Source organism: Salmo salar, chromosome 07 (assembly GCF_965601325.2).
Source record: "Salmo salar chromosome 07, fSalSal1, whole genome shotgun sequence".
In the NCBI taxonomy this organism is placed as follows: Eukaryota; Metazoa; Chordata; class Actinopteri; order Salmoniformes; family Salmonidae; genus Salmo; species Salmo salar.
In genome coordinates, this window is record NC_138297.1 from 76725001 (window position 1) to 76751902 (window position 26902).

At 49.9% G+C, this 26902-nt stretch overlaps 1 protein-coding gene across 16 annotated transcripts in view; it reads left to right on the forward strand.

Annotated features, from left to right (window-relative positions):
* eps8a (EGFR pathway substrate 8a, signaling adaptor) overlaps positions 1–26902 on the forward strand; it is a 161011-nt gene that overhangs the window by 117318 nt on the left and 16791 nt on the right. For 13 of the 16 annotated variants that reach the window (XM_082978114.1, XM_082978113.1, XM_082978115.1 and 10 more), the window contains 9 exons: positions 1376–1502; positions 3561–3649; positions 3739–3813; positions 6626–6774; positions 8265–8448; positions 11887–11921; positions 18990–19104; positions 22780–22920; positions 23204–23239. In XM_082978114.1, coding sequence (XP_082834240.1) covers positions 1376–1502; positions 3561–3649; positions 3739–3813; positions 6626–6774; positions 8265–8448; positions 11887–11921; positions 18990–19104; positions 22780–22920; positions 23204–23239 — 951 coding nt within the window. Of the gene's footprint in view, positions 1–1375; positions 1503–3560; positions 3650–3738; positions 3814–6625; positions 6775–8264; positions 8449–11886; positions 11922–18989; positions 19105–22713; positions 22921–23203; positions 23240–26558; positions 26583–26902 lie in introns of those variants that run through there. The other 3 variants (XM_082978108.1, XM_082978122.1, XM_082978109.1) reach the window with 3 other exon arrangements.

Genomic DNA, 26902 nt, shown 5'->3' on the forward strand with positions numbered 1-26902 from the left:
CAAGGATTCACCACTATTAGGGGCCTTGGATCAGTAGTCTGTAGTAACAACAAGGATTCACCACTATTAGGAGCCTTGGATCAGTAGTCTGTAGTAACAACAAGGATTCACCACTATTAGGAGCCTTGGATCAGTAGTCTGTAGTAACAACAAGGATTCACCACTATTAGGAGCCTTGGATCAGTAGTCTGTAGTAACAACAAGGATTCACCACTATTAGGGGCCTTGGATCAGTAGTCTGTAGTAACAACAAGGATTCACCACTATTAGGAGCCTTGGATCAGTAGTCTGTAGTAACAACAAGGATTCACCACTATTAGGAGCCTTGGATCAGTAGTCTGTAGTAACAACAAGGATTCACCACTATTAGGGGCCTTGGATCAGTAGTCTGTAGTAACAACAAGGATTCACCACTATTAGGATCCTTGGATCAGTAGTCTGTAGTAACAACAAGGATTCACCACTATTAGGGGCCTTGGATCAGTAGTCTGTAGTAACAACAAGGATTCACCACTATTAGGAGCCTTGGATCAGTAGTCTGTAGTAACAACAAGGATTCACCACTATTAGGAGCCTTGGATCAGTAGTCTGTAGTAACAACAAGGATTCACCACTATTAGGGGCCTTGGATCAGTAGTCTGTAGTAACAACAAGGATTCACCACTATTAGGATCCTTGGATCAGTAGTCTGTAGTAACAACAAGGATTCACCACTATTAGGGGCCTTGGATCAGTAGTCTGTAGTAACAACAAGGATTCACCACTATTAGGAGCCTTGGATCAGTAGTCTGTAGTAACAACAAGGATTCACCACTATTAGGAGCCTTGGATCAGTAGTCTGTAGTAACAACAAGGATTCACCACTATTAGGGGCCTTGGATCAGTAGTCTGTAGTAACAACAAGGATTCACCACTATTAGGATCCTTGGATCAGTAGTCTGTAGTAACAACAAGGATTCACCACTATTAGGAGCCTTGGATCAGTAGTCTGTAGTAACAACAAGGATTCACCACTATTAGGGGCCTTGGATCAGTAGTCTGTAAAGCAGTTAATCATTACAGAATAAAAGTCCTTCCAAAGTAAATGCAAAACGTGAAACGGTATGAGGCACTACCTTCCTCTCCAACGCTATTTAAAAAAATATATATTTTCGCCAAGCTTGGAGAACTGCTGAAGTAAAGGAAAGTCCTGGTGTTTTTACGCTAACTGACCGTAGCAGCATCTCCAGCAACAACGACAGCTAATGTTGAGCCTGACAGCGACGAGTAAAATCACACCCACATTTACATTACATGACTTCATTCAGCGAGTAACAAAGTCCGTCTGTCTGTGGTTGTGTGTCTTTTAAAACAGTACTTTCTTCTTCTCTCGCAGCAAATCCTGAACCACATCCTGGACCACATTGAGTTCTTCGTGACCAAACTGCAGAAAGCAGCTGAAGCCTTCAACGAGCTCTCCAAGAGGAAGAAATCTAAAAAGAACAGGAAGAAGGGACCCGGAGGTGGGTTATGTAGTTCTTTAGATCTAGTTTGTAGTTCTCTTGTCCTGGTCCTGATCTTCATTCTACTGTCCATGACCTCGTTACTGTTGGGTGGTGTAGTTCTTTAGATCTAGTTTGTAGTTCTCTTGTCCTGGTCCTGATCTTCATTCTACTGTCCATGACCTCGTTACTGTTGGGTGGTGTAGTTCTTTAGATCTAGTTTGTAGTTCTCCATGACCTCATTACTGTTGGGTGGTGTAGTTCTTTAGATCTAGTTTGTAGTTCTCCTGTCCTGGTCCTGATCTTCATTCTACTGTCCATGACCTCGTTACTGTTGGGTGGTGTAGTTCTTTAGATCTAGTTTGTAGTTCTCCTGTCCTGGTCCTGATCTTCATTCTACTGTCCATGACCTCGTTACTGTTGGGTGGTGTAGTTCTTTAGATCTAGTTTGTAGTTCTCCATGACCTCGTTACTGTTGGGTGGTGTAGTTCTTTAGATCTAGTTTGTAGTTCTCCTGTCCTGGTCCTGATCTTCATTCTACTGTCCATGACCTCGTTACTGTTGGGTGGTGTAGTTCTTTAGATCTAGTTTGTAGTTCTCCATGACCTCGTTACTGTTGGGTGGTGTAGTTCTTTAGATCTAGTTTGTAGTTCTCCATGACCTCGTTACTGTTTCCTTAAGTAGATTGTTCCTTCCACTGTAGACAACATTTACATCAAAACAGGAAGCAATTAGGAAAACAGTCGATGTTGCCAGACTAGTGACTATCCTACTGTAATACTGTATGTACCAGACTAGTGACTATCCTACTGTAATACTGTATGTACCAGACTAGTGGCTGTCCTACTGTATTACTGTATGTACCAGACTAGTGGCTGTCCTACTGTATTACTATGTGTAACCTGTCATGTCTCTCTCTGTCCACCAGAGGGAGTGCTAACGCTGCGAGCCAAGCCTCCTACTGTATTACTATGTGTAACCTGTCATGTCTCTCTCTGTCCACCAGAGGGAGTGCTAACGCTGCGAGCCAAGCCTCCTACTGTAATACTGTGTGTAACCTGTCATGTCTCTCTCTGTCCACCAGAGGGAGTGCTAACGCTGCGAGCCAAGCCTCCTACTGTATTACTGTGTGTAACCTGTCATGTCTCTCTCTGTCCACCAGAGGGAGTGCTAACGCTGCGAGCCAAGCCTCCCACTGTATTACTGTGTGTAACCTGTCATGTCTCTCTCTGTCCACCAGAGGGAGTGCTAACGCTGCGAGCCAAGCCACCCACTGTATTACTGTGTGTTACCTGTCATGTCTCTCTCTGTCCACCAGAGGGAGTGCTAACGCTGCGAGCCAAGCCTCCTACTGTAATACTGTGTGTAACCTGTCATGTCTCTCTCTGTCCACCAGAGGGAGTGCTAACGCTGCGAGCCAAGCCACCCACTGTATTACTGTGTGTTACCTGTCATGTCTCTCTCTGTCCACCAGAGGGAGTGCTAACGCTGCGAGCCAAGCCTCCCACTGTATTACTGTGTGTTACCTGTCATGTCTCTCTCTGTCCACCAGAGGGAGTGCTAACGCTGCGAGCCAAGCCTCCCACTGTAATACTGTGTGTTACCTGTCATGTCTCTCTCTGTCCACCAGAGGGAGTGCTAACGCTGCGAGCCAAGCCTCCTACTGTAATACTGTGTGTAACCTGTCATGTCTCTCTCTGTCCACCAGAGGGAGTGCTAACGCTGCGGCAGCCCACTGTATTACTTGTGTACCTGTCATGTCTCTCTCTGTACAGAGGGATGTAACGCTGCGGCAGCCTCCACTGTATACTGTGTGTACCTGTCATGTCTCTCTCTGTCCACCAGAGGGAGTGCTAACGCTGCGAGCCAAGCCTCCCACTGTATTACTGTGTGTAACCTGTCATGTCTCTCTCTGTCCACCAGAGGGAGTGCTAACGCTGCGAGCCAAGCCTCCTACTGTATTACTGTGTGTAACCTGTCATGTCTCTCTCTGTCCACCAGAGGGAGTGCTAACGCTGCGAGCCAAGCCTCCTACTGTAATACTGTGTGTAACCTGTCATGTCTCTCTCTGTCCACCAGAGGGAGTGCTAACGCTGCGAGCCAAGCCTCCTACTCAGGAGGAGTTTGTTGACTGTTTCCAGAAGTTCAAACATTCCTTCAACCTGCTGGTAAGACACCAAAGATAAATTATATTTATTTATTTATTATTTATTTAATTTGACATTTGTTTGAGGCTTTCCTTTTCTCTCTCCTCCAGGGGAAGTTGAAGTCCCACATCCAGAATCCAAGCGCTGACGACCTGGTCCACTTCCTGTTCACACCACTCAGAATGGTGAGAGACAGACTGCTCTACTCTGTTATTCCATGTTCTGTTCCTGTTCCTGTTCACACCAGTCAGAATGGTGAGAAACAGACTGCTCTACTCTGTTATTCCATGTTCTGTTCCTGTTCACACCACTCAGAATGGTGAGAGACAGACTGCTCTACTCTGTTATTCCATGTTCTGTTCCTGTTCCTGTTCCTACCAGTCAGAATGGTGAGAGACAGACTGCTCTACTCTGTTATTCCATGTCCTGTTCCTGTTCACACCAGTCAGAATGGTGAGAGACAGACTGCTCTACTCTGTTATTCCATGTTCTGTTCCTGTTCCTGTTCACACCAGTCAGAATGGTGAGAGACAGACTGCTCTACTCTGTTATTCCATGTTCTGTTCCTGTTCCTGTTCCTACCAGTCAGAATGGTGAGAGACAGACTGCTCTACTCTGTTATTCCATGTTCTGTTCCTGTTCCTGTTCACACCAGTCAGAATGGTGAGAGACAGACTGCTCTACTCTGTTATTCCATGTTCTGTTCCTGTTCCTGTTCACACCAGTCAGAATGGTGAGAGACAGACTGCTCTACTCTGTTATTCCATGTTCTGTTCCTGTTCCTGTTCACACCACTCAGAATGGTGAGAGACAGACTGCTCTACTCTGTTATTCCATGTTCTGTTCCTGTTCACACCAGTCAGAATGGTGAGAGACAGACTGCTCTACTCTGTTATTCCATGTTCTGTTCCTGTTCCTGTTCACACCAGTCAGAATGGTGAGAGACAGACTGCTCTACTCTGTTATTCCATGTTCTGTTCCTGTTCCTGTTCACACCAGTCAGAATGGTGAGAGACAGACTGCTCTACTCTGTTATTCCATGTTCTGTTCCTGTTCCTACCAGTCAGAATGGTGAGAGACAGACTGCTCTACTCTGTTATTCCATGTTCTGTTCCTGTTCACACCAGTCAGAATGGTGAGAGACAGACTGCTCTACTCTGTTATTCCATGTTCTGTTCCTGTTCCTGTTCACACCAGTCAGAATGGTGAGAGACAGACTGCTCTACTCTGTTATTCCATGTTCTGTTCCTGTTCCTGTTCACACCAGTCAGAATGGTGAGAGACAGACTGCTCTACTCTGTTATTCCATGTTCTGTTCCTGTTCACACCAGTCAGAATGGTGACAGAAAGACTGCTCTACTCTGTTATTCCATGTTCTGTTCCTGTTCCTGTTCACACCAGTCAGAATGGTGAGAGACAGACTGCTCTACTCTGTTATTCCATGTTCTGTTCCTGTTCACACCAGTCAGAATGGTGAGAGACAGACTGCTCTACTCTGTTATTCCATGTTCTGTTCCTGTTCCTGTTCACACCAGTCAGGATGGTGAGAAACAGACTGCTCTACTCTGTTATTCCATGTTCTGTTCCTGTTCACACCAGTAATGGTTTAACCTCTTCTCCTCCAGGTGATCCAGACCTCTGGAGGGTCAGAGCTGGTTAAGAGCCTAGTAGTTAGTGGTGAGGGTAATGGTTTAACCTCTTCTCCTCCAGGTGATCCAGACCTCTGGAGGGTCAGAGCTGGTTAAGAGCCTAGTAGTTAGTGGTGAGGGTAATGGTTTAACCTCTTCTCCTCCAGGTGATCCAGACCTCTGGAGGGTCAGAGCTGGTTAAGAGCCTAGTAGTTAGTGGTGAGGGTAATGGTTTAACCTCTTCTCCTCCAGGTGATCCAGACCTCTGGAGGGTCAGAGCTGGTTAAGAGCCTAGTAGTTAGTGGTGAGGGTTAGGGTAATGGTTTAACCTCTTCTCCTCCAGGTGATCCAGACCTCTGGAGGGTCAGAGCTGGTTAAGAGCCTAGTAGTTAGTGGTGAGGGTAATGGTTTAACCTCTTCTACTCCAGGTGATCCAGACCTCTGGAGGGACAGAGCTGGTTAAGAGCCTAGTAGTTAGTGGTGAGGGTAATGGTTTAACCTCTTCTCCTCCAGGTGATCCAGACCTCTGGAGGGTCAGAGCTGGTTAAGAGCCTAGTAGTTAGTGGTGAGGGTTAGGGTAATGGTTTAACCTCTTCTCCTCCAGGTGATCCAGACCTCTGGAGGGTCAGAGCTGGTTAAGAGCCTAGTAGTTAGTGGTGAGGGTAATGGTTTAACCTCTTCTCCTCCAGGTGATCCAGACCTCTGGAGGGTCAGAGCTGGTTAAGAGCCTAGTAGTTAGTGGTGAGGGTAATGGTTTAACCTCTTCTCCTCCAGGTGATCCAGACCTCTGGAGGGTCAGAGCTGGTTAAGAGCCTAGTAGTTAGTGGTGAGGGTAATGGTTTAACCTCTTCTCCTCCAGGTGATCCAGACCTCTGGAGGGACAGAGCTGGTTAAGAGCCTAGTAGTTAGTGGTGAGGGTAATGGTTTAACCTCTTCTCCTCCAGGTGATCCAGACCTCTGGAGGGTCAGAGCTGGTTAAGAGCCTAGTAGTTAGTGGTGAGGGTAATGGTTTAACCTCTTCTCCTCCAGGTGATCCAGACCTCTGGAGGGACAGAGCTGGTTAAGAGCCTAGTAGTTAGTGGTGAGGGTAATGGTTTAACCTCTTCTCCTCCAGGTGATCCAGACCTCTGGAGGGACAGAGCTGGTTAAGAGCCTAGTAGTTAGTGGTGAGGGTAATGGTTTAACCTCTTCTCCTCCAGGTGATCCAGACCTCTGGAGGGACAGAGCTGGTTAAGAGCCTAGTAGTTAGTGGTGAGGGTAATGGTTTAACCTCTTCTCCTCCAGGTAATCCAGACCTCTGGAGGGACAGAGCTGGTTAAGAGCCTAGTAGTTAGTGGTGAGGGTAATGGTTTAACCTCTTCTCCTCCAGGTGATCCAGACCTCTGGAGGGACAGAGCTGGCTAAGAGCGTGGTGGTTCCTCTGTTGACCAGAGAGGCTATAGACTTCCTGCACTCAGCTGGGACGGCCGAGGAAAGACACCTGTGGGTTGCCCTGGGGGACGGGTGGACCAAGTGCAGGTACGAGGTTAGAGGTCACAATGGGGGTCAACATGGGGTCATAGGGGTGAATGATTGGTTAATGTGGGTTTAACGGTAATATCCAACCTCTTTATTTAAAGCATCTTCTGTTCACTTACTGATGGAGTAACACCATTATTTTAGTCTAACTGAGATGCTGCTGTAGGTCCTCCTTGGTTTGGGGACAGATCTAGGTGTTGCTGTAGGCCCTCCTTGGTTGGGGACAGATCTAGGTGCTGCTGTAGGCCCTCCTTGGTTTGGGGACAGATCTAGGTGCTGCTGTAGGCCCTCCTTGGTTTGGGGACAGATCTAGGTGCTGCTGTAGGCCCTCCTTGGTTGGGGACAGATCTAGGTGCTGCTGTAGGCCCTCCTTGGTTTGGGGACAGATCTAGGTGCTGCTGTAGGCTCCTCCTTGGTTGGGGACAGATCTAGGTGCTGCTGTAGGCCCTCCTTGGTTGGGGACAGATCTAGGTGCTGCTGTAGGCCCTCCTTGGTTGGGGACAGATCTAGGTGCTGCTGTAGGTCCTCCTTGGTTGGGGACAGATCTAGGTGCTGCTGTAGGCCCTCCTTGGTTTGGGGACAGATCTAGGTGCTGCTGTAGGCCCTCCTTGGTTGGGGACAGATCTAGGTGCTGCTGTAGGTCCTCCTTGGTTTGGGACAGATCTAGGTGCTGCTGTAGGCCCTCCTTGGTTGGGGACAGATCTAGGTGCTGCTGTAGGCCCTCCTTGGTTGGGGACAGATCTAGGTGCTGCTGTAGGCCCTCCTTGGTTGGGGACAGATCTAGGTGCTGCTGTAGGCCCTCCTTGGTTGGGGACAGATCTAGATGCTGCTGTAGGCCCTCCTTGGTTGGGGACAGATCTAGGTGCTGCTGTAGGTCCTCCTTGGTTGGGGACAGATCTAGGTGCTGCTGTAGGCCCTCCTTGGTTGGGGACAGAAGCACCACATCATCAGCAAACAGTAGACATTTGACTTCAGATTCTAGTAGGGTGAGGGCCGGGTGCTGCAGACTGTTCTAGTGCCCTCGCTAATTCATTGATATATATGTTGAAGAGGGTGGGGCTCAAGCTGCATCCCTGTCTCACCCCACGGCCCTGTGGGAAGAAATGTGTTTATTGTCCATCTGTACACTGTTCCTGTTTGTGTACATGGGTTTTATAATGTCGGATGTTTGTTCTCCCAACACCACTTTCCATCCATTTGTATAGCAGACCCTAATCTTGCCAAACTTGAGCTCAACAATGCCTCTCTCTTCCTATCTCTCTCTCTCTCTCTCTCTCCTTATCTCTCTCTCTCGCTCTCCCCCTCCCTCTCTCCCCCTCCCCCTCTCCCTCTCTCCCCCTCTCCCTCTCTCCCCCTCCCCCTCTCCCTCTCTCCCTCCCTCTCTCGCTCTCCCCCTCCCTCTCTCCCCCTCCCTCCCTCTCTCTCTCCCCCTCTCCCTCTCTCTCCCTCCCTCTCTCCCCCTCCCTCTCTCCCACGTACCCCTTCTCCAGGTTGGAGTGGCCTAAGGACCACTACTTCCCTCCGTGTACGCTGCAGTTCCGTGACGGTTGGGAACCTCCCATGATGCTGTCTGTCCCCCAATCACGAGACGCAGAGCTGAATCAGCTGACCCAGACCCTCGCCCACTCTGAGATCCTTAGACAGGAGGAGATGGTACACAGGCTGTCTACTGAGGTACGAACCCTGACCCCTAACCCCTAGCTCCTAAACCCTGACCCCTAACCCCTAGCTCCTAGCTCCTAACCCCTAGTTTCTAGCCCACTCTGAGATCCTTAGACAGGAGGAGATGGTACACAGGCTGTCTACTGAGGTACGAACCCTGACCCCTAACCCCTAGCTCCTAAACCCTGACCCCTAACCCCTAGCTCCTAAACCCTGACCCCTAACCCCTAGCTCCTAGCCCACTCTGAGATCCTTAGACAGGAGGAGATGGTACACAGGCTGTCTACTGAGGTACGCATCCTAACCCCTAAACTCTAACCCCTAAACGCTGACCCCTAACCCCTAGCTCCTAAACCCTGACCCCTAACCCCTAGCTCCTAAACCCTGACCCCTAACCCCTAGCTCCTAACCCCTAGCTCCTAGCCCACTCTGAGATCCTTAGACAGGAGGAGATGGTACACAGGCTGTCTACTGAGGTACGAACCCTGACCCCTAACCCCTAGCTCCTAAACCCTGACCCCTAACCCCTAGCTCCTAGCTCCTAACCCCTAGTTTCTAGCCCACTCTGAGATCCTTAGACAGGAGGAGATGGTACACAGGCTGTCTACTGAGGTACGAACCCTGACCCCTAACCCCTAGCTCCTAAACCCTGACCCCTAACCCCTAGCTCCTAAACCCTGACCCCTAACCCCTAGCTCCTAGCCCACTCTGAGATCCTTAGACAGGAGGAGATGGTACACAGGCTGTCTACTGAGGTACGCATCCTAACCCCTAAACTCTAACCCCTAAACGCTGACCCCTAACCCCTAGCTCCTAAACCCTGACCCCTAACCCCTAGCTCCTAAACCCTGACCCCTAACCCCTAGCTCCTAACCCCTAGCTCCTAGCCCACTCTGAGATCCTTAGACAGGAGGAGATGGTACACAGGCTGTCTACTGAGGTACGAACCCTGACCCCTAACCCCTAGCTCCTAAACCCTGACCCCTAACCCCTAGCTCCTAGCTCCTAACCCCTAGCTCCTAGCCCACTCTGAGATCCTTAGACAGGAGGAGATGGTACACAGGCTGTCTACTGAGGTACGAACCCTGACCCCTAACCCCTAGCTCCTAAGCCCTAACCCCTAGCTCCTAAACCCTGACCCCTAACCCCTAGCTCCTAGCCCACTCTGAGATCCTTAGACAGGAGGAGATGGTACACAGGCTGTCTACTGAGGTACGCACCCTGACCCCTAACCCCTAGCTCCTAAACCCTGACCCCTAACCCCTAGCTCCTAAACCCTGACCCCTAACCCCTAGCTCCTAAACCCTGACCCCTAAACTCTAACCCTAGCTCCTAACCCCTAGCTCCTAACCCTACTCCTAACCCCTAGCTGCTAAACCCTGCGCCTAACCCCTAGCTCCTAAACCCTGAGCCCCTAACCCTGCCCTAAACCCTGACCCCTAAACTCTAACCCCTAGCTGCTAACCCCTAGCTCCTAACCCCTAGCTGCTAACCCCTAGCTCCTAACCCATTCTGAGATCCAGAGACAGGAAGAGATGGTACCCAGACTGTCTACTGAGGTACGAACCCTGACCCCTAACCCCTAGCTCCTAACCCCTAACCTCTAACCCCTAGCCCCTAACCCCTAAACTCTAACCCCTAACCTCTAACCCCTAACCCCTAGCTGCTAACCCCTAACCCCTAACCCCTAAACTCTAACCCCTAAACCCTCACCCCTAACCCCTAAACTCTAACCCCTAAACCCTCACCCCTAACCCCTAGCTGCTAACCCCTAACCTCTAACCTCTGACCCCTAAACCCTGACCCCTAAACCCTGACCCTAACCCCTAACCTCTAACCCCTAACCCCTAAACCCTGACCTCTAACCCCTAACCCCTAACCCCTACCAGCTGCTAACCCCTAACCTCTAGCTGTCTAGCTGGGTGGGGCCAAGTTAGTCTATCAGATATTTCCCTGAGGGACTCAGGTCTCACTGTTAGTTAGCTGGTGGCCGTCCCTTCATCAGTAATGACAGTCCCTTCATCAGTAATGACAGTCCCTTCATCAGTAATGACAGTCCCTCCATCAGTAATGACAGTCCCTCCATCAGTAATGACAGTCCCTCCATCAGTAATGACAGTCCCTTCATCAGTAATGACAGTCCCTCCATCAGTAATGACAGTCCCTCCATCAGTAATGACAGTCCCTTCATCAGTAATGACAGTCCCTTCATCAGTAATGACAGTCCCTTCATCAGTAATGACAGTCCCTTCATCAGTAATGACAGTCCCTCCATCAGTAATGACAGTCCCTTCATCAGTAATGGCAGTCCCTTCATCAGTAATGACAGTCCCTCCATCAGTAATGACAGTCCCTTCATCAGTAATGACAGTCCCTCCATCAGTAATGACAGTCCCTCCATCAGTAATGACAGTCCCTCCATCAGTAATGACAGTCCCTTCATCAGTAATGACAGTCCCTCCATCAGTAATGGCAGTCCCTTCATCAGTAATGACAGTCCCTTCATCAGTAATGACAGTCCCTTCATCAGTAATGACAGTCCCTTCATCAGTAATGACAGTCCCTCCATCAGTAATGACAGTCCCTCCATCAGTAATGACAGTCCCTTCATCAGTAATGACAGTCCCTTCATCAGTAATGACAGTCCCTCCATCAGTAATGACAGTCCCTTCATCAGTAATGACAGTCCCTTCATCAGTAATGACAGTCCCTTCATCAGTAATGACAGTCCCTTCATCAGTAATGACAGTCCCTTCATCAGTAATGACAGTCCCTTCATCAGTAATGACAGTCCCTTCATCAGTAATGGCAGTCCCTTCATCAGTAATGACAGTCCCTTCATCAGTAATGACAGTCCCTTCATCAGTAATGACAGTCCCTTCATCAGTAATGACAGTCCCTCCATCAGTAATGACAGTCCCTCCATCAGTAATGACAGTCCCTTCATCAGTAATGACAGTCCCTTCATCAGTAATGACAGTCCCTTCATCAGTAATGACAGTCCCTCCATCAGTAATGACAGTCCCTTCATCAGTAATGACAGTCCCTCCATCAGTAATGACAGTCCCTTCATCAGTAATGACAGTCCCTTCATCAGTAATGACAGTCCCTCCATCAGTAATGACAGTCCCTTCATCAGTAATGACAGTCCCTTCATCAGTAATGACAGTCCCTCCATCAGTAATGACAGTCCCTTCATCAGTAATGGCAGTCCCTCCATCAGTAATGACAGTCCCTTCATCAGTAATGACAGTCCCTCCATCAGTAATGACAGTCCCTCCATCAGTAATGACAGTCTCTTCATCATTGATCACAGTCTTCATCATTGATCACAGTCTCTTCATCATTGATCAGTCTCTTCATCATTGATCCCAGTCTCTTCATCGTTGCTAATAACTGAGGAAAGAGTTAATCTGATGTATTTGTGTTATCTCTCTCTCCCCCTCCCAGCATCCGGGTGTCCAGGACTTCCCGTCTTCACAAGGGTATGCATTGGACAACAAGGCTTACAAGCGCGTGCACCTCTCGGACCAGGACATGGCCATGCAGGCCTTCAAACAGGCCGTCTCACGGCACGTAGACCGGTAACACCGCACCGCGATCACCTGACTGAACCCAACGCCCTGAAGAACTGGCCCACGCTTTTTACTGTCTATAAAACGAATGCCCCCTCTGGACACACTTTACTTTACTCTAAATCTGAACTGTAAAACTGTCTCCTCTCTCAGCTGGGAAACATTTGCTCTCCTACTGGTGTAGAATCTTCCAATCTCATCTCTCACTATCAACTATTGGTTGAGAGTAGAATAAACATCAGATCCCAGTGAGTAGCTAGCTAGCTAACTGTAGAATAAACATCACATCCCAGGAAGTAGCTAGCTAGCTAACGGTAGAATAAACATCACATCCCAGTGAGTAGCTAGGTAGCTAACGGTAGAATAAACATCACATCCCAGTGAGTAGCTAGCTAGCTAACAGTAGAATAAACATCACAACCCAGTGAGTAGCTAACTAGCTAACGGTAGAATAAACATCACATCCCAGTGAGTAGCTAGCTAGTTAACAGTAGAATAAACATCACAACCCAGTGAGTAGCTAGCTAGCTAACGGTAGAATAAACATCACATCCCAGTGAGTAGCTAGCTAGCTAACTGTAGAATAAACATCACATCCCAGGAAGTAGCTAGCTAGCTAACGGTAGAATAAACATCACATCCCAGGAAGTAGCTAGCTAGCTAACGGTAGAATAAACATCACATCCCAGTGAGTAGCTAGCTAGCTAACGGTAGAATAAACATCACATCCCAGGAAGTAGCTAGCTAGCTAACGGTAGAATAAACATCACATCCCAGTCAGTAGCTAGCTAGCTAACGGTATAATAAACATCACATCCCAGTGAGTAGCTAGCTAGCTAACGGTAGAATAAACATCACATCCCAGTGAGTAGCTAGCTAGCTAACGGTAGAATAAACATCACATCCCAGGAAGTAGCTAGCTAGCTAACGGTAGAATAATCATCACATCCCAGTGAGTAGCTAGCTAGCTAACAGTAGAATAAACATCACATCCCAGTGAGTAGCTAGCTAGCTAACGGTAGAATGAACATCACATCCCAGTGAGTAGCTAGCTAGCTAACGGTTGAATAAACATCACATCTCAGTGAGTAGCTAGCTAGCTAACGGTAGAATAAACATCACATCCCAGGAAGTAGCTAGCTAGCTAACGGTAGAATAAACATCACATCCCAGGAAGTAGCTAGCTAGCTAACGGTAGAATAAACATCACATCCCAGGAAGTAGCTAGCTAGCTAACGGTAGAATAAACATCACATCCCAGTGAGTAGCTAGCTAGCTAACGGTAGAATAAACATCACATCCCAGTGAGTAGCTAGCTAGCTAACGGTAGAATAAACATCACATCCCAGGAAGTAGCTAGCTAGCTAACGGTAGAATAAACATCACATCCCAGTGAGTAGCTAGCTAGCTAACGGTAGAATAAACATCACATCCCAGTGAGTAGCTAGCTAGCTAACGGTAGAATAAACATCACATCCCAGGAAGTAGCTAGCTAGCTAACGGTAAAATAAACATCACATCCCAGGAAGTAGATGGCTAGCTAACGGTAGAATAAACATCACATCCCAGGAAGTAGCTAGCTAGCTAACGGTAGAATAAACATCACATCCCAGTGAGTAGCTAGCTAGCTAACGGTAGAATAAACATCACATCCCAGTGAGTAGCTAGCTAGCTAACGGTAGAATAAACATCACATCCCAGGAAGTAGCTAGCTAGCTAATCGGTAGAATAAACATCACATCCCAGTGAGTAGCTAGCTAGCTAACGGTAGAATAAACATCACATCCCAGGAAGTAGCTAGCTAGCTAACGGTAGAATAAACATCACATCCCAGTGAGTAGCTAGGTAGCTAACGGTAGAATAAACATCACATCCCAGTGAGTAGCTAGCTAGCTAACAGTAGAATAAACATCACAACCCAGTGAGTAGCTAACTAGCTAACGGTAGAATAAACATCACATCCCAGTGAGTAGCTAGCTAGTTAACAGTAGAATAAACATCACAACCCAGTGAGTAGCTAGCTAGCTAACGGTAGAATAAACATCACATCCCAGTGAGTAGCTAGCTAGCTAACGTAGAATAAACATCACATCCCAGGAGTAGCTAGCTAGCTAACGGTAGAATAAACATCACATCCCAGGAAGTAGCTAGCTAGCTAACGGTAGAATAAACATCACATCCCAGGAGTAGCTAGCTAGCTAACGGTAGAATAAACATCACATCCCAGGAAGTAGCTAGCTAGCTAACGGTAGAATAAACATCACATCCCAGTGAGTAGCTAGCTAGCTAACGGTAGAATAAACATCACATCCCAGTGAGTAGCTAGCTAGCTAACGGTAGAATAAACATCACATCCCAGGAAGTAGCTAGCTAGCTAACGGTAGAATAAACATCACATCCCAGTGAGTAGCTAGCTAGCTAACGGTAGAATAAACATCACATCCCAGTGAGTAGCTAGCTAGCTAACGGTAGAATAAACATCACATCCCAGGAAGTAGCTAGCTAGCTAACGGTAAAATAAACATCACATCCCAGGAAGTAGATGGCTAGCTAACGGTAGAATAAACATCACATCCCAGGAAGTAGCTAGCTAGCTAACGGTAGAATAAACATCACATCCCAGTGAGTAGCTAGGTAGCTAACGGTAGAATAAACATCACATCCCAGTGAGTAGCTAGCTAGCTAACAGTAGAATAAACATCACAACCCAGTGAGTAGCTAACTAGCTAACGGTAGAATAAACATCACATCCCAGTGAGTAGCTAGCTAGCTAACTGTAGAATAAACATCACATCCCAGGATGTAGCTAGCTAGCTAACGGTTGAATAAACATCACATCTCAGTGAGTAGCTAGCTAGCTAACGGTAGAATAAACATCACATCCCAGGAAGTAGCTAGCTAGCTAACGGTAGAATAAACATCACATCCCAGGAAGTAGCTAGCTAGCTAACGGTAGAATAAACATCACATCCCAGGAAGTAGCTAGCTAGCTAACGGTAGAATAAACATCACATCCCAGTGAGTAGCTAGCTAGCTAACGGTAGAATAAACATCACATCCCAGTGAGTAGCTAGCTAGCTAACGGTAGAATAAACATCACATCCCAGTGAGTAGCTAGCTAGCTAACGGTAGAATAAACATCACATCCCAGTGAGTAGCTAGCTAGCTAACGGTAGAATAAACATCACATCCCAGGAAGTAGCTAGCTAGCTAACGGTAGAATAAACATCACATCCCAGTGAGTAGCTAGCTAGCTAACGGTAGAATAAACATCACATCCCAGTGAGTAGCTAGCTAGCTAACGGTAGAATAAACATCACATCCCAGGAAGTAGCTAGCTAGCTAACGGTAAAATAAACATCACATCCCAGGAAGTAGATGGCTAGCTAACGGTAGAATAAACATCACATCCCAGGAAGTAGCTAGCTAGCTAACGGTAGAATAAACATCACATCCCAGTGAGTAGCTAGGTAGCTAACGGTAGAATAAACATCACATCCCAGTGAGTAGCTAGCTAGCTAACAGTAGAATAAACATCACAACCCAGTGAGTAGCTAACTAGCTAACGGTAGAATAAACATCACATCCCAGTGAGTAGCTAGCTAGTTAACAGTAGAATAAACATCACAACCCAGTGAGTAGCTAGCTAGCTAACGGTAGAATAAACATCACATCCCAGTGAGTAGCTAGCTAGCTAACTGTAGAATAAACATCACATCCCAGGATGTAGCTAGCTAGCTAACGGTAGAATAAACATCACATCCCAGGAAGTAGCTAGCTAGCTAACGGTAGAATAAACATCACATCCCAGTGAGTAGCTAGCTAGCTAACGGTAGAATAAACATCACATCCCAGGAAGTAGCTAGCTAGCTAACGGTAGAATAAACATCACATCCCAGTGAGTAGCTAGCTAGCTAACGGTAGAATAAACATCACATCCCAGTGAGTAGCTAGCTAGCTAACGGTAGAATAAACATCACATCCCAGTGAGTAGCTAGCTAGCTAACTGTAGAATAAACACATCCCAGGAAGTAGCTAGCTAGCTAACGGTAGAATAAACATCACATCCCAGTGAGTAGCTAGCTAGCTAACTGTAGAATAAACATCACATCCCAGGAAGTAGCTAGCTAGCTAACGGTAAAATAAACATCACATCCCAGGAAGTAGATGGCTAGCTAACGGTAGAATAAACATCACATCCCAGGAAGTAGATGGCTAGCTAACGGTAGAATAAACATCACATCCCAGGAAGTAGCTAGCTAGCTAACGGTAGAATAAACATCACATCCCAGTGAGTAGCTAGCTAGCTAACGGTAGAATAAACATCACATCCCAGGAAGTAGCTAGCTAGCTAACGGTAGAATAAACATCACATCCCAGTCAGTAGCTAGCTAGCTAATGGTATAATAAACATCACATCCCAGTGAGTAGCTAGCTAGCTAACGGTAGAATAAACATCACATCCCAGTGAGTAGCTAGCTAGCTAACGGTAGAATAAACATCACATCCCAGGAAGTAGCTAGCTAGCTAACGGTAGAATAATCATCACATCCCAGTGAGTAGCTAGCTAGCTAACAGTAGAATAAACATCACATCCCAGTGAGTAGCTAGCTAGCTAACGGTAGAATGAACATCACATCCCAGTGAGTAGCTAGCTAGCTAACGGTAGAATAAACATCACATCCCAGTGAGTAGCTAGCTAGCTAACGGTAGAATGAACATCACATCCCAGTGAGTAGCTAGCTAGCTAACGGTAGAATAAACATCACATCCCAGTGAGTAGCTAGCTAGCTAACGGTAGAATAAACATCACATCCCAGTGAGTAGCTAGCTAGCTAACGGTTGAATAAACATAATGAGCGTCAGGTAGTAGCTAGCTAGCTAACGGTAGCAGCATGAGGGGTGTCTGTGTTCACAGTGTTCTCTCCTTTCCGTTGATACTCGTTATCCTCCGTTCTTATCCTCTTACGGGTTAACAGACTAATACTCTGACTCTATAATGTTCTACTGTATATAAAAACCGTCAAAACTCTTGAGTGCTACGGGTAAATGATCTTTATCGCGATCTTGATCAATCACAGCTCCCTCTATTCCAATCGTAGCTCCCTCTATTCCAATCGCAGCTCCCTCTATTCCAATCGCAGCTCCCTCTATTCCAATCGCAGCTCCCTCTATCCCAATCGCAGCTCCCTCTATTCCAATCACAGCTCCCTCTATTCCAATCGCAGCTCCCTCTATTCCAATCGCAGCTCCCTCTATTCCAATCGCAGCTCCCTCTATTCCAATCGCAGCTCCCTCTATTCCAATCGCAGCTCCCTCTATTCCAATCGCAGCTCCCTCTATTCCAATCGCAGCTCCCTCTATTCCAATCACAGCTCCCTCTATTCCAATCACAGCTCCCTCTATTCCAATCGCAGCTCCCTCTATTCCAATCACAGCTCCCTCTATTCCAATCACAGCTCCCTCTATTCCAATCACAGCTCCCTCTATTCCAATCACAGCTCCCTCTATTCCAATCACAGCTCCCTCTATTCCAATCACAGCTCCCTCTATTCCAATCACAGCTCCCTCTATCCAATCACAGCTCCCTCTATTCCAATCACAGCTCCCTCTATTCCAATCACAGCTCCCTCTATTCCAATCACAGCTCCCTCTATTCCAATCACAGCTCCCTCTATTCCAATCACAGCTCCCTCTATTCCAATCACAGCTCCCTCTATCCAATCACAGCTCCCTCTATTCCAATCACAGCTCCCTCTATTCCAATCACAGCTCCCTCTATTCCAATCGCAGCTCCCTCTATCCAATCGCAGCTCCCTCTATTCCAATCGTAGCTCCCTCTATTCCAATCACAGCTCCCTCTATTCCAATCGCAGCTCCCTCTATTCCAATCGCAGCTCCCTCTATTCCAATCGCAGCTCCCTCTATTCCAATCGCAGCTCCCTCTATTCCAATCGCAGCTCCCTCTATTCCAATCGCAGCTCCCTCTATTCCAATCACAGCTCCCTCTATTCCAATCACAGCTCCCTCTATTCCAATCACAGCTCCCTCTATTCCAATCGCAGCTCCCTCTATCCAATCACAGCTCCCTCTATTCCAATCGCAGCTCCCTCTATTCCAATCGCAGCTCCCTCTATTCCAATCGCAGCTCCCTCTATTCCAATCACAGCTCCCTCTATCCAATCACAGCTCCCTCTATTCCAATCACAGCTCCCTCTATTCCAATCGCAGCTCCCTCTATTCCAATCGCAGCTCCCTCTATTCCAATCACAGCTCCCTCTGTGTTTTCTCTGTTTTCTCTCTAACCTCTGATGTTAAAGTTGGGCCCACTTCTCCTCGGCTGGGACAGTCATTAGCGTGTAGCGTGTAGCGTGTCTGTGGTCCGTGTTTGGCTTTATCCCAGTTTCAGTCACGTCCATAAGCGTGTAGCGTGTAGCGTGTAGCCGTGAGTCTCCTGCAGTGTCGTACCGTACTGATGGTTATCGACGGTTGAGATGTGATTGGTCTGTTGTGCACAGTGATGCGTGTTGTGGATGATGATGTGATTGGATATGATGCGTGTTGTGGTTTCGGATGATGATGATGTGATTGGATGACGAAGCGTGTTGTGGTTTCGGATGATGATGATGTGATTGGATGATGATGTGATTGGATATGATGCGTGTTTTGGTTTCGGATGATGATGATGTGATTGGATGATGATGTGATTGGATATGATGCGTGTTGTGGTTTCGGATGATGATGATGTGATTGGATACGATGCGTGTTGTGGTTTCGGATGATGATGATGTGATTGGATGACGAAGCGTGTTGTGGTTTCGGATGATGATGATGTGATTGGATGACGACGATGTGATTGGATATGATGCGTGTTGTGGATGATGATGATGATGATGATGATGTGATTGGATGACGAAGCGTGTATCAGTCCCTATTCGTCTGTCTAACCCCTTGACCTCTAACCTCTGACGTGAACAGGGACTACGAGGCCCACGGCAGTAGAGGTCAGCCAAAACTCTTTGCCAAATCCAAGTATGACTTTGTGGCCAGAAACAACACAGAGCTGTCGTTGGTGAAGGATGAAGTTGTGGAGGTAAAGAACAGTTCACTCAAACATTTAAACAGAAAAGGCTCTCGCTGTAACATGTAACGTCAGTCTAAATAACACCCAGAGTCGTAAAAAAGACTGTTGTTGTCACGTCACATAATAAATAGACGTCTTTATTTCAACGATATTGCCTCGTGTCGTCGGTCACGATAACGCTCGTTTTTATGGCTAGAACCACTAAGAGGGCAGAGTGGAGAGCACAGACAAATCAAATCAAATGTGTATATATATATATATAACCCTTCTAACTACTGCAGCATAAATACTGGAGGCTGAGACAGGAGGGGTCAGGAGACACTGTGGCCCCCAGACACATGTTGTGCTCAATGTTTAACCCCAAGGGGGGGGGGGGAGAATGACTGCCCCCTTTTCTCAATGAAGCCACGGAGTTCATGGCCGACCGCGGTACTGCAGGCGTTGTTTTCAGAAAACAACAGGATCCCCAGTATAGTGAAGCTTTGTGGTTAAACTTAGTGTAAATAAAATGTTTAAAAAAAATATCCAACACAATCATGTTACCAGTAATTGCTTCTATTACACCAGATCTATGTTCTTGGAGTCGATTTAGTTTAAAATCAAACGCGGGAGAAGTATGAAGGATTATTTAGGCAGCCTGCAGTACCCCGGTCAATGAGAGGGGGCAGCACTGAGTTAGCCTGCAGTACCCCGGTCAATGACAGGGGGCAGCACTGAGTTAGCCTGCAGTACCCCGGTCAATGAGAGGGGGGGCAGCACTGAGTTAGCCTGCAGTACCCCGGTCAATGAGAGGGGGGCAGCACTGAGTTAGCCTGCAGTACCCCGGTCAATGAGAGGGGGGCAGCACTGAGTTAGCCTGCAGTACCCCGGTCAATGAGAGGGGGGCAACACTGAGTTAGCCTGCAGTACCCCGGTCAATGACAGGGGGCAGCACTGAGTTAGCCTGCAGTACCCCGGTCAATGAGAGGGGGGCAGCACTGAGTTAGCCTGCAGTACCCCGGTCAATGAGAGGGGGCAACACTGAGTTAGCCTGCAGTACCCCGGTCAATGAGAGGAGGGCAGCACTGAGTTAGCCTGCAGTACCCCGGTCAATGAGAGGGGGGGCAGCACTGAGTTAGCCTGCAGTACCCCGGTCAATGAGAGGGGGGGCAGCACTGAGTTAGCCTGCAGTACCCTGGTCAATGAGAGGGGGGGCAGCACTGAGTTAGCCTGCAGTACCCCGGTCAATGAGAGGGGGGCAGCACTGAGTTAGCCTGCAGTACCCCGGTCAATGAGAGGGGGGCAGCACTGAGTTAGCCTGCAGTACCCCGGTCAATGAGAGGGGGCAGCACTGAGTTAGCCTGCAGTACCCCGGTCAATGAGAGGGGGGCAGCACTGAGTTAGCCTGCAGTACCCCGGTCAATGAGAGGGGTCAGCACTGAGTTAGCCTGCAGTACCCCGGTCAATGAGAGGGGTCAGCACTGAGTTAGCCTGCAGTACCCCGGTCAATGAGAGGGGGCAGCACTGAGTTAGCCTGCAGTACCCCGGTCAATGAGAGGGGGCAGCACTGAGTTAGCCTGCAGTACCCCGGTCAATGAGAGGGGGGGCAGCACTGAGTTAGCCTGCAGTACCCCGGTCAATGAGAGGGGGGCAGCACTGAGTTAGCCTGCAGTACCCCGGTCAATGAGAGGGGGCAACACTGAGTTAGCCTGCAGTACCCCGGTCAATGACAGGGGGCAGCACTGAGTTAGCCTGCAGTACCCCGGTCAATGACAGGGGGCAGCACTGAGTTAGCCTGCAGTACCCCGGTCAATGAGAGGGGGGCAGCACTGAGTTAGCCTGCAGTACCCCGGTCAATGAGAGGGGGGCAACACTGAGTTAGCCTGCAGTACCCCGGTCAATGAGAGGGGGCAACACTGAGTTAGCCTGCAGTACCCCGGTCAATGACAGGGGGCAACACTGAGTTAGCCTGCAGTACCCCGGTCAATGAGAGGGGGCAGCACTGAGTTAGCCTGCAGTACCCCGGTCAATGAGAGGGGGCAGCACTGAGTTAGCCTGCAGTACCCCGGTCAATGACAGGGGGGCAGCACTGAGTTAGCCTGCAGTACCCCGGTCAATGAGAGGGGGGCAGCACTGAGTTAGCCTGCAGTACCCCGGTCAATGACAGAGGGGGCAGCACTGAGTTAGCCTGCAGTACCCCGGTCAATGAGAGGGGGGCAGCACTGAGTTAGCCTGCAGTACCCTGGTCAATGAGAGGGGGGCAGCACTGAGTTAGCCTGCAGTACCCCGGTCAATGAGAGGGGGCAGCACTGAGTTAGCCTGCAGTACCCCGGTCAATGAGAGGGGGCAGCACTGAGTTAGCCTGCAGTACCCCGGTCAATGACAGGGGGCAGCACTGAGTTAGCCTGCAGTACCCCGGTCAATGAGAGGGGGGCAGCACTGAGTTAGCCTGCAGTACCCCGGTCAATGAGAGGGGGGGCAGCACTGAGTTAGCCTGCAGTACCCCGGTCAATGAGAGGGGGGCAGCACTGAGTTAGCCTGCAGTACCCCGGTCAATGACAGGGGGCAGCACTGAGTTAGCCTGCAGTACCCCGGTCAATGAGAGGGGGCAGCACTGAGTTAGCCTGCAGTACCCCGGTCAATGAGAGGGGGCAGCACTGAGTTAGCCTGCAGTACCCCGGTCAATGACAGGGGGCAGCACTGAGTTAGCCTGCAGTACCCCGGTCAATGACAGGGGAGGCAGCACTGAGTTAGCCTGCAGTACCCCGGTCAATGAGAGGGGGGCAGCACTGAGTTAGCCTGCAGTACCCCGGTCAATGACAGGGGGCAACACTGAGTTAGCCTGCAGTACCCCGGTCAATGAGAGGGGGGCAGCACTGAGTTAGCCTGCAGTACCCCGGTCAATGAGAGGGGGCAGCACTGAGTTAGCCTGCAGTACCCCGGTCAATGAGAGGGGGGCAGCACTGAGTTAGCCTGCAGTACCCCGGTCAATGAGAGGGGGGCAGCACTGAGTTAGCCTGCAGTACCCCGGTCAATGAGAGGGGGGGCAGCACTGAGTTAGCCTGCAGTACCCCGGTCAATGAGAGGGGGCAACACTGAGTTAGCCTGCAGTACCCCGGTCAATGACAGAGGGCAGCACTGAGTTAGCCTGCAGTACCCCGGTCAATGAGAGGGGGCAGCACTGAGTTAGCCTGCAGTACCCCGGTCAATGAGAGGGGGGCAGCACTGAGTTAGCCTGCAGTACCCCGGTCAATGAGAGGGGGGCAGCACTGAGTTAGCCTGCAGTACCCCGGTCAATCACAGGGGGCAGCACTGAGTTAGCCTGCAGTACCCCGGTCAATGACAGGGGGCAGCACTGAGTTAGCCTGCAACGTCACTTCCTGGAGTAGCTCAAACTGAGCATGTTAAGTCTCCATCAGACGCCATCTTAACCCACGACTTTGGCTTCAAATGCCCAATTGCCACTTCACATAGGAATGAGTGGTGTCATGGGATCGATGGCTTTGTCGATTCATATACAGTCACTGGTTTCACCACATCTACCCCTGGTAACCCTGGTCAGGTCCATCTGTAACATGTAAACAACATTTACAGTGTTGAAGGTTAACCAATCCTTCCCCCCTGGTTAACCCTGTTCAGGTGCTGGATGACAGGAAGCAGTGTTGAAGGTTAACCAATCCTTCCCCCCTGGTTAACCCTGTTCAGGTGCTGGATGACAGGAAGCAGTGGTGGAAGGTTTGTAACTGTTCCGGGGCGTCTGGCTATGTGCCAAACAACATACTGGAGTCCACCAAGGCCGTGGACGTCACGGTGCGGGGCGAACCCATCTACAGCCATACGATACAGGTACGGCCCTGGACTGCGTCTCAGAATAAAGTTATCAGCATGTTAATATCAGTCCTATTGACAGAGTAAAGCATCTCGTCAGCCATTACATCCTGTTCCTGTCATACATCTCATATTCATCTGTCTGGTCTGTGTCTGTCTGTCTGTCTGGTCTGTGTCTGTCTGTCTGTCTGTCTGTCTGTCTGTCTGTCTGTCTGTCTGTCTGTCTGTCTGTCTGTCTGTCTGTCTGTCTGTCTGTCTGTCTGTCTGTCTGTCTGTCTGTCTGTCTGTCTTTCCCATAAAGCTAATGATGCCAAAGAAGGAGTTTGAGTTGTTCAAGGTATGGTTGGTTGGACCAGAGTCATACTGTATTAACAGTATATATGACTCTGGGTTAGAATGACTCTGTGTGCTGAGTGCTTCTAGTGCAGGGATGGGCAACTTTGATGGGGGCCACAAAAATCAGAATTTATCATGAGGGTAAACTTCTGCAGTCAGAGCCGGGCCCCTAACCTTCTGCAGTCAGAGCCGGGCCCCTAACCTTCTGCAGTCAGAGCCGGGCCCCTAACCTTCTGCAGTCAGAGCCGGGCCCCTAACCTTCTGCAGTCAGAGCCGGGCCCCTAACCTTCTGCAGTCAGAGCCGGGCCCCTAACCTTCTGCAGTCAGAGCCGGGCCCCTAACCTTCTGTAGTCAGAGCCGGGCCCCTAACCTTCTGTCAGTCAGAGTCCGGGCCCCTAACCTTCTGCAGTCAGAGCCGGGCCCCTAACCTTCTGCAGTCAGAGCCGGGCCCCTAACCTTCTGCAGTCAGAGCCGGGCCCCTAACCTTCTGCAGTCAGAGCCGGGCCCCTAACCTTCTGCAGTCAGAGCCGGGCCCCTAACCTTCTGCAGTCAGAGCCGGGCCCCTAACCTTCTGCAGTCAGAGCCGGGCCCCTAACCTTCTGCAGTCAGAGCCGGGCCCCTAACCTTCTGCAGTCAGAGCCGGGCCCCTAACCTTCTGCAGTCAGAGCCGGGCCCCTAACCTTCTGCAGTCAGAGCCGGGCCCCTAACCTTCTGCAGTCAGAGCCGGGCCCCTAACCTTCTGCAGTCAGAGCCGGGCCCCTAACCTTCTGCAGTCAGAGCCGGGCCCCTAACCTTCTGCAGTCAGAGCCGGGCCCCCTAACCTTCTGCAGTCAGAGCCGGGCCCCTAACCTTCTGCAGTCAGAGCCGGGCCCCTAACCTTCTGCAGTCAGAGCCGGGCCCCTAACCTTCTGCAGTCAGAGCCGGGCCCCTAACCTTCTGCAGTCAGAGTCCGGCCCCTAACCTTCTGTAGTCAGAGCTGGGCCCCTAACCTTCCCCTCTAGCCTAGCTAGTGGAGGGATCTGGTTCCCTTCCCCTCTAGCCTAGCTAGTGGAGGGATCTGGTTCCCTTCCCCTCTAGCCTAGCTAGTGGAGGGATCTGGTTCCCTTCCCCTCTAGCCTAGCTAGTGGAGGGATCTGGTTCCCTTCCCCTCTAGCCTAGCTAGTGGAGGGATCTGGCTCCCTTCCCCTCTAGCCTAGCTAGTGGAGGGATCTGGTTCCCTTCCCCTCTAGCCTAGCTAGTGGAGGGATCTGGTTCCCTTCCCCTCTAGCCTAGCTAGTGGAGGGATCTGGCTCCCTTCCCCTCTAGCCTAGCTAGTGGAGGGATCTGGTTCCCTTCCCCTCTAGCCTAGCTAGTGGAGGGATCTGGTTCCCTTCCCCTCTAGCCTAGCTAGTGGAGGGATCTGGTTCCCTTCCCCTCTAGCCTAGCTAGTGGAGGGATCTGGTTCCCTTCCCCTCTAGCCTAGCTAGTGGAGGGATCTGGTTCCCTTCCCCTCTAGCCTAGCTAGTGGAGGGATCTGGCTCCCTTCCCCTCTAGCCTAGCTAGTGGAGGGATCTGGTTCCCTTCCCCTCTAGCCTAGCTAGTGGAGGGATCTGGTTCCCTTCCCCTCTAGCCTAGCTAGTGGAGGGATCTGGTTCCCTTCCCCTCTAGCCTAGCTAGTGGAGGGATCTGGTTCCCTTCCCCTCTAGCCTAGCTAGTGGAGGGATCTGGTTCCCTTCCCCTCTAGCCTAGCTAGTGGAGGGATCTGGTTCCCTTCCCCTCTAGCCTAGCTAGTGGAGGGATCTGGTTCCCTTCCCCTCTAGCCTAGCTAGTGGAGGGATCTGGTTCCCTTCCCCTCTAGCCTAGCTAGTGGAGGGATCTGGTTCCCTTCCCCTCTAGCCTAGCTAGTGGAGGGATCTGGTTCCCTTCCCCTCTAGCCTAGCTAGTGGAGGGATCTGGTTCCCTTCCCCTCTAGCCTAGCTAGTGGAGGGATCTGGTTCCCTTCCCCTCTAGCCTAGCTAGTGGAGGGATCTGGTTCCCTTCCCCTCTAGCCTAGCTAGTGGAGGGATCTGGTTCCCTTCCCCTCTAGCCTAGCTAGTGGAGGGATCTGGTTCCCTTCCCCTCTAGCCTAGCTAGTGGAGGGATCTGGTTCCCTTCCCCTCTAGCCTAGCTAGTGGAGGGATCTGGTTCCCTTCCCCTCTAGCCTAGCTAGTGGAGGGATCTGGTTCCCTTCCCCTCTAGCCTAGCTAGTGGAGGGATCTGGTTCCCTTCCCCTCTAGCCTAGCTAGTGGAGGGATCTGGTTCCCTTCCCCTCTAGCCTAGCTAGTGGAGGGATCTGGTTCCCTTCCCCTCTAGCCTAGCTAGTGGAGGGATCTGGTTCCCTTCCCCTCTAGCCTAGCTAGTGGAGGGATCTGGTTCCCTTCCCCTCTAGCCTAGCTAGTGGAGGGATCTGGTTCCCTTCCCCTCTAGCCTAGCTAGTGGAGGGATCTGGCTCCCTTCCCCTCTAGCCTAGCTAGTGGAGGGATCTGGTTCCCTTCCCCTCTAGCCTAGCTAGTGGAGGGATCTGGTTCCCTTCCCCCGCCTGCGTGGGGGACGGCCCCCCCCTAGCCAGCTAGTGGAGGGATCTGGTTCCCTTCCCCTCTAGCCTAGCTAGTGGAGGGATCTGGTTCCCTTCCCTCTAGCCTAGCTAGTGGAGGGATCTGGCTCCCTTGTGCTGCGGTTTCTCTGAACCGCATACACCGCCTTGTGGATGTGCTGCGGTTTCATCTGAACCGCATTACACCGCCTTGTGGATGTGCTGCGGTTTCATCTGAACCGCATTACACCGCCTTGTGGATGTGCTGCGGTTTCATCTGAACCGCATTACACCGCCTTGTGGATGTGCTGCGGTTTCATCTGAACCGCATTACACCGCCTTGTGGATGTGCTGCGGTTTCATCTGAACCGCATTACACCGCCTTGTCCATGTGCTGCGGTTTCATCTGAACCGCATTACACCGCCTTGTCGGTGTGCTGCGGTTTCATCTGAACCGCATTACACCGCCTTGTCGGTGTGCTGCGGTTTCATCTGAACCGCATTACACCGCCTTGTCGGTGTGCTGCGGTTTCATCTGAACCGCATTACACCGCCTTGTCGGTGTGCTGCGGTTTCATCTGAACCGTATTACACCGCCTTGTCGGTGTGCTGCGGTTTCATCTGAACCGTATTACACCGCCTTGTCGATGTGCTGTGGTTTCGAGGTTTCTTGTCAGTTGTCTTTGCACCTGAGTGAGTTTGCGGTGCCTTGGGCAAAGTACAGTAAAACGCCTCACAACCATGTTTTATTTCCATTTCCTCACGCAAGCAATTACTGGGAGAGTTAAACGAGGTAACTAAGCAACGTCGGCTTCATATTAATACAGTGGATGGATTCTGTTGGTGTTGATTGTAGGCTAGATCTGTTATTTTATCATTGTTTTATTTTTTTATTATTTTTTACCCCTTTTTCTCCACAATTTCGTGGAATCCAATTGGTAGTTACAGTCTTGTCTCATCGCTGCAACTCCCGTACGGACGTGGCGAAGGTCGAGAGCCGTGCGTCCTCCGAAACACAACCCAAACCAAGCCGCAATGCTTCTTGACGCAATGCCCCACTTAACCCGGAAGCCGGCCGCACCAATGTGTCGGAGGAAACACCGTACACCTGGT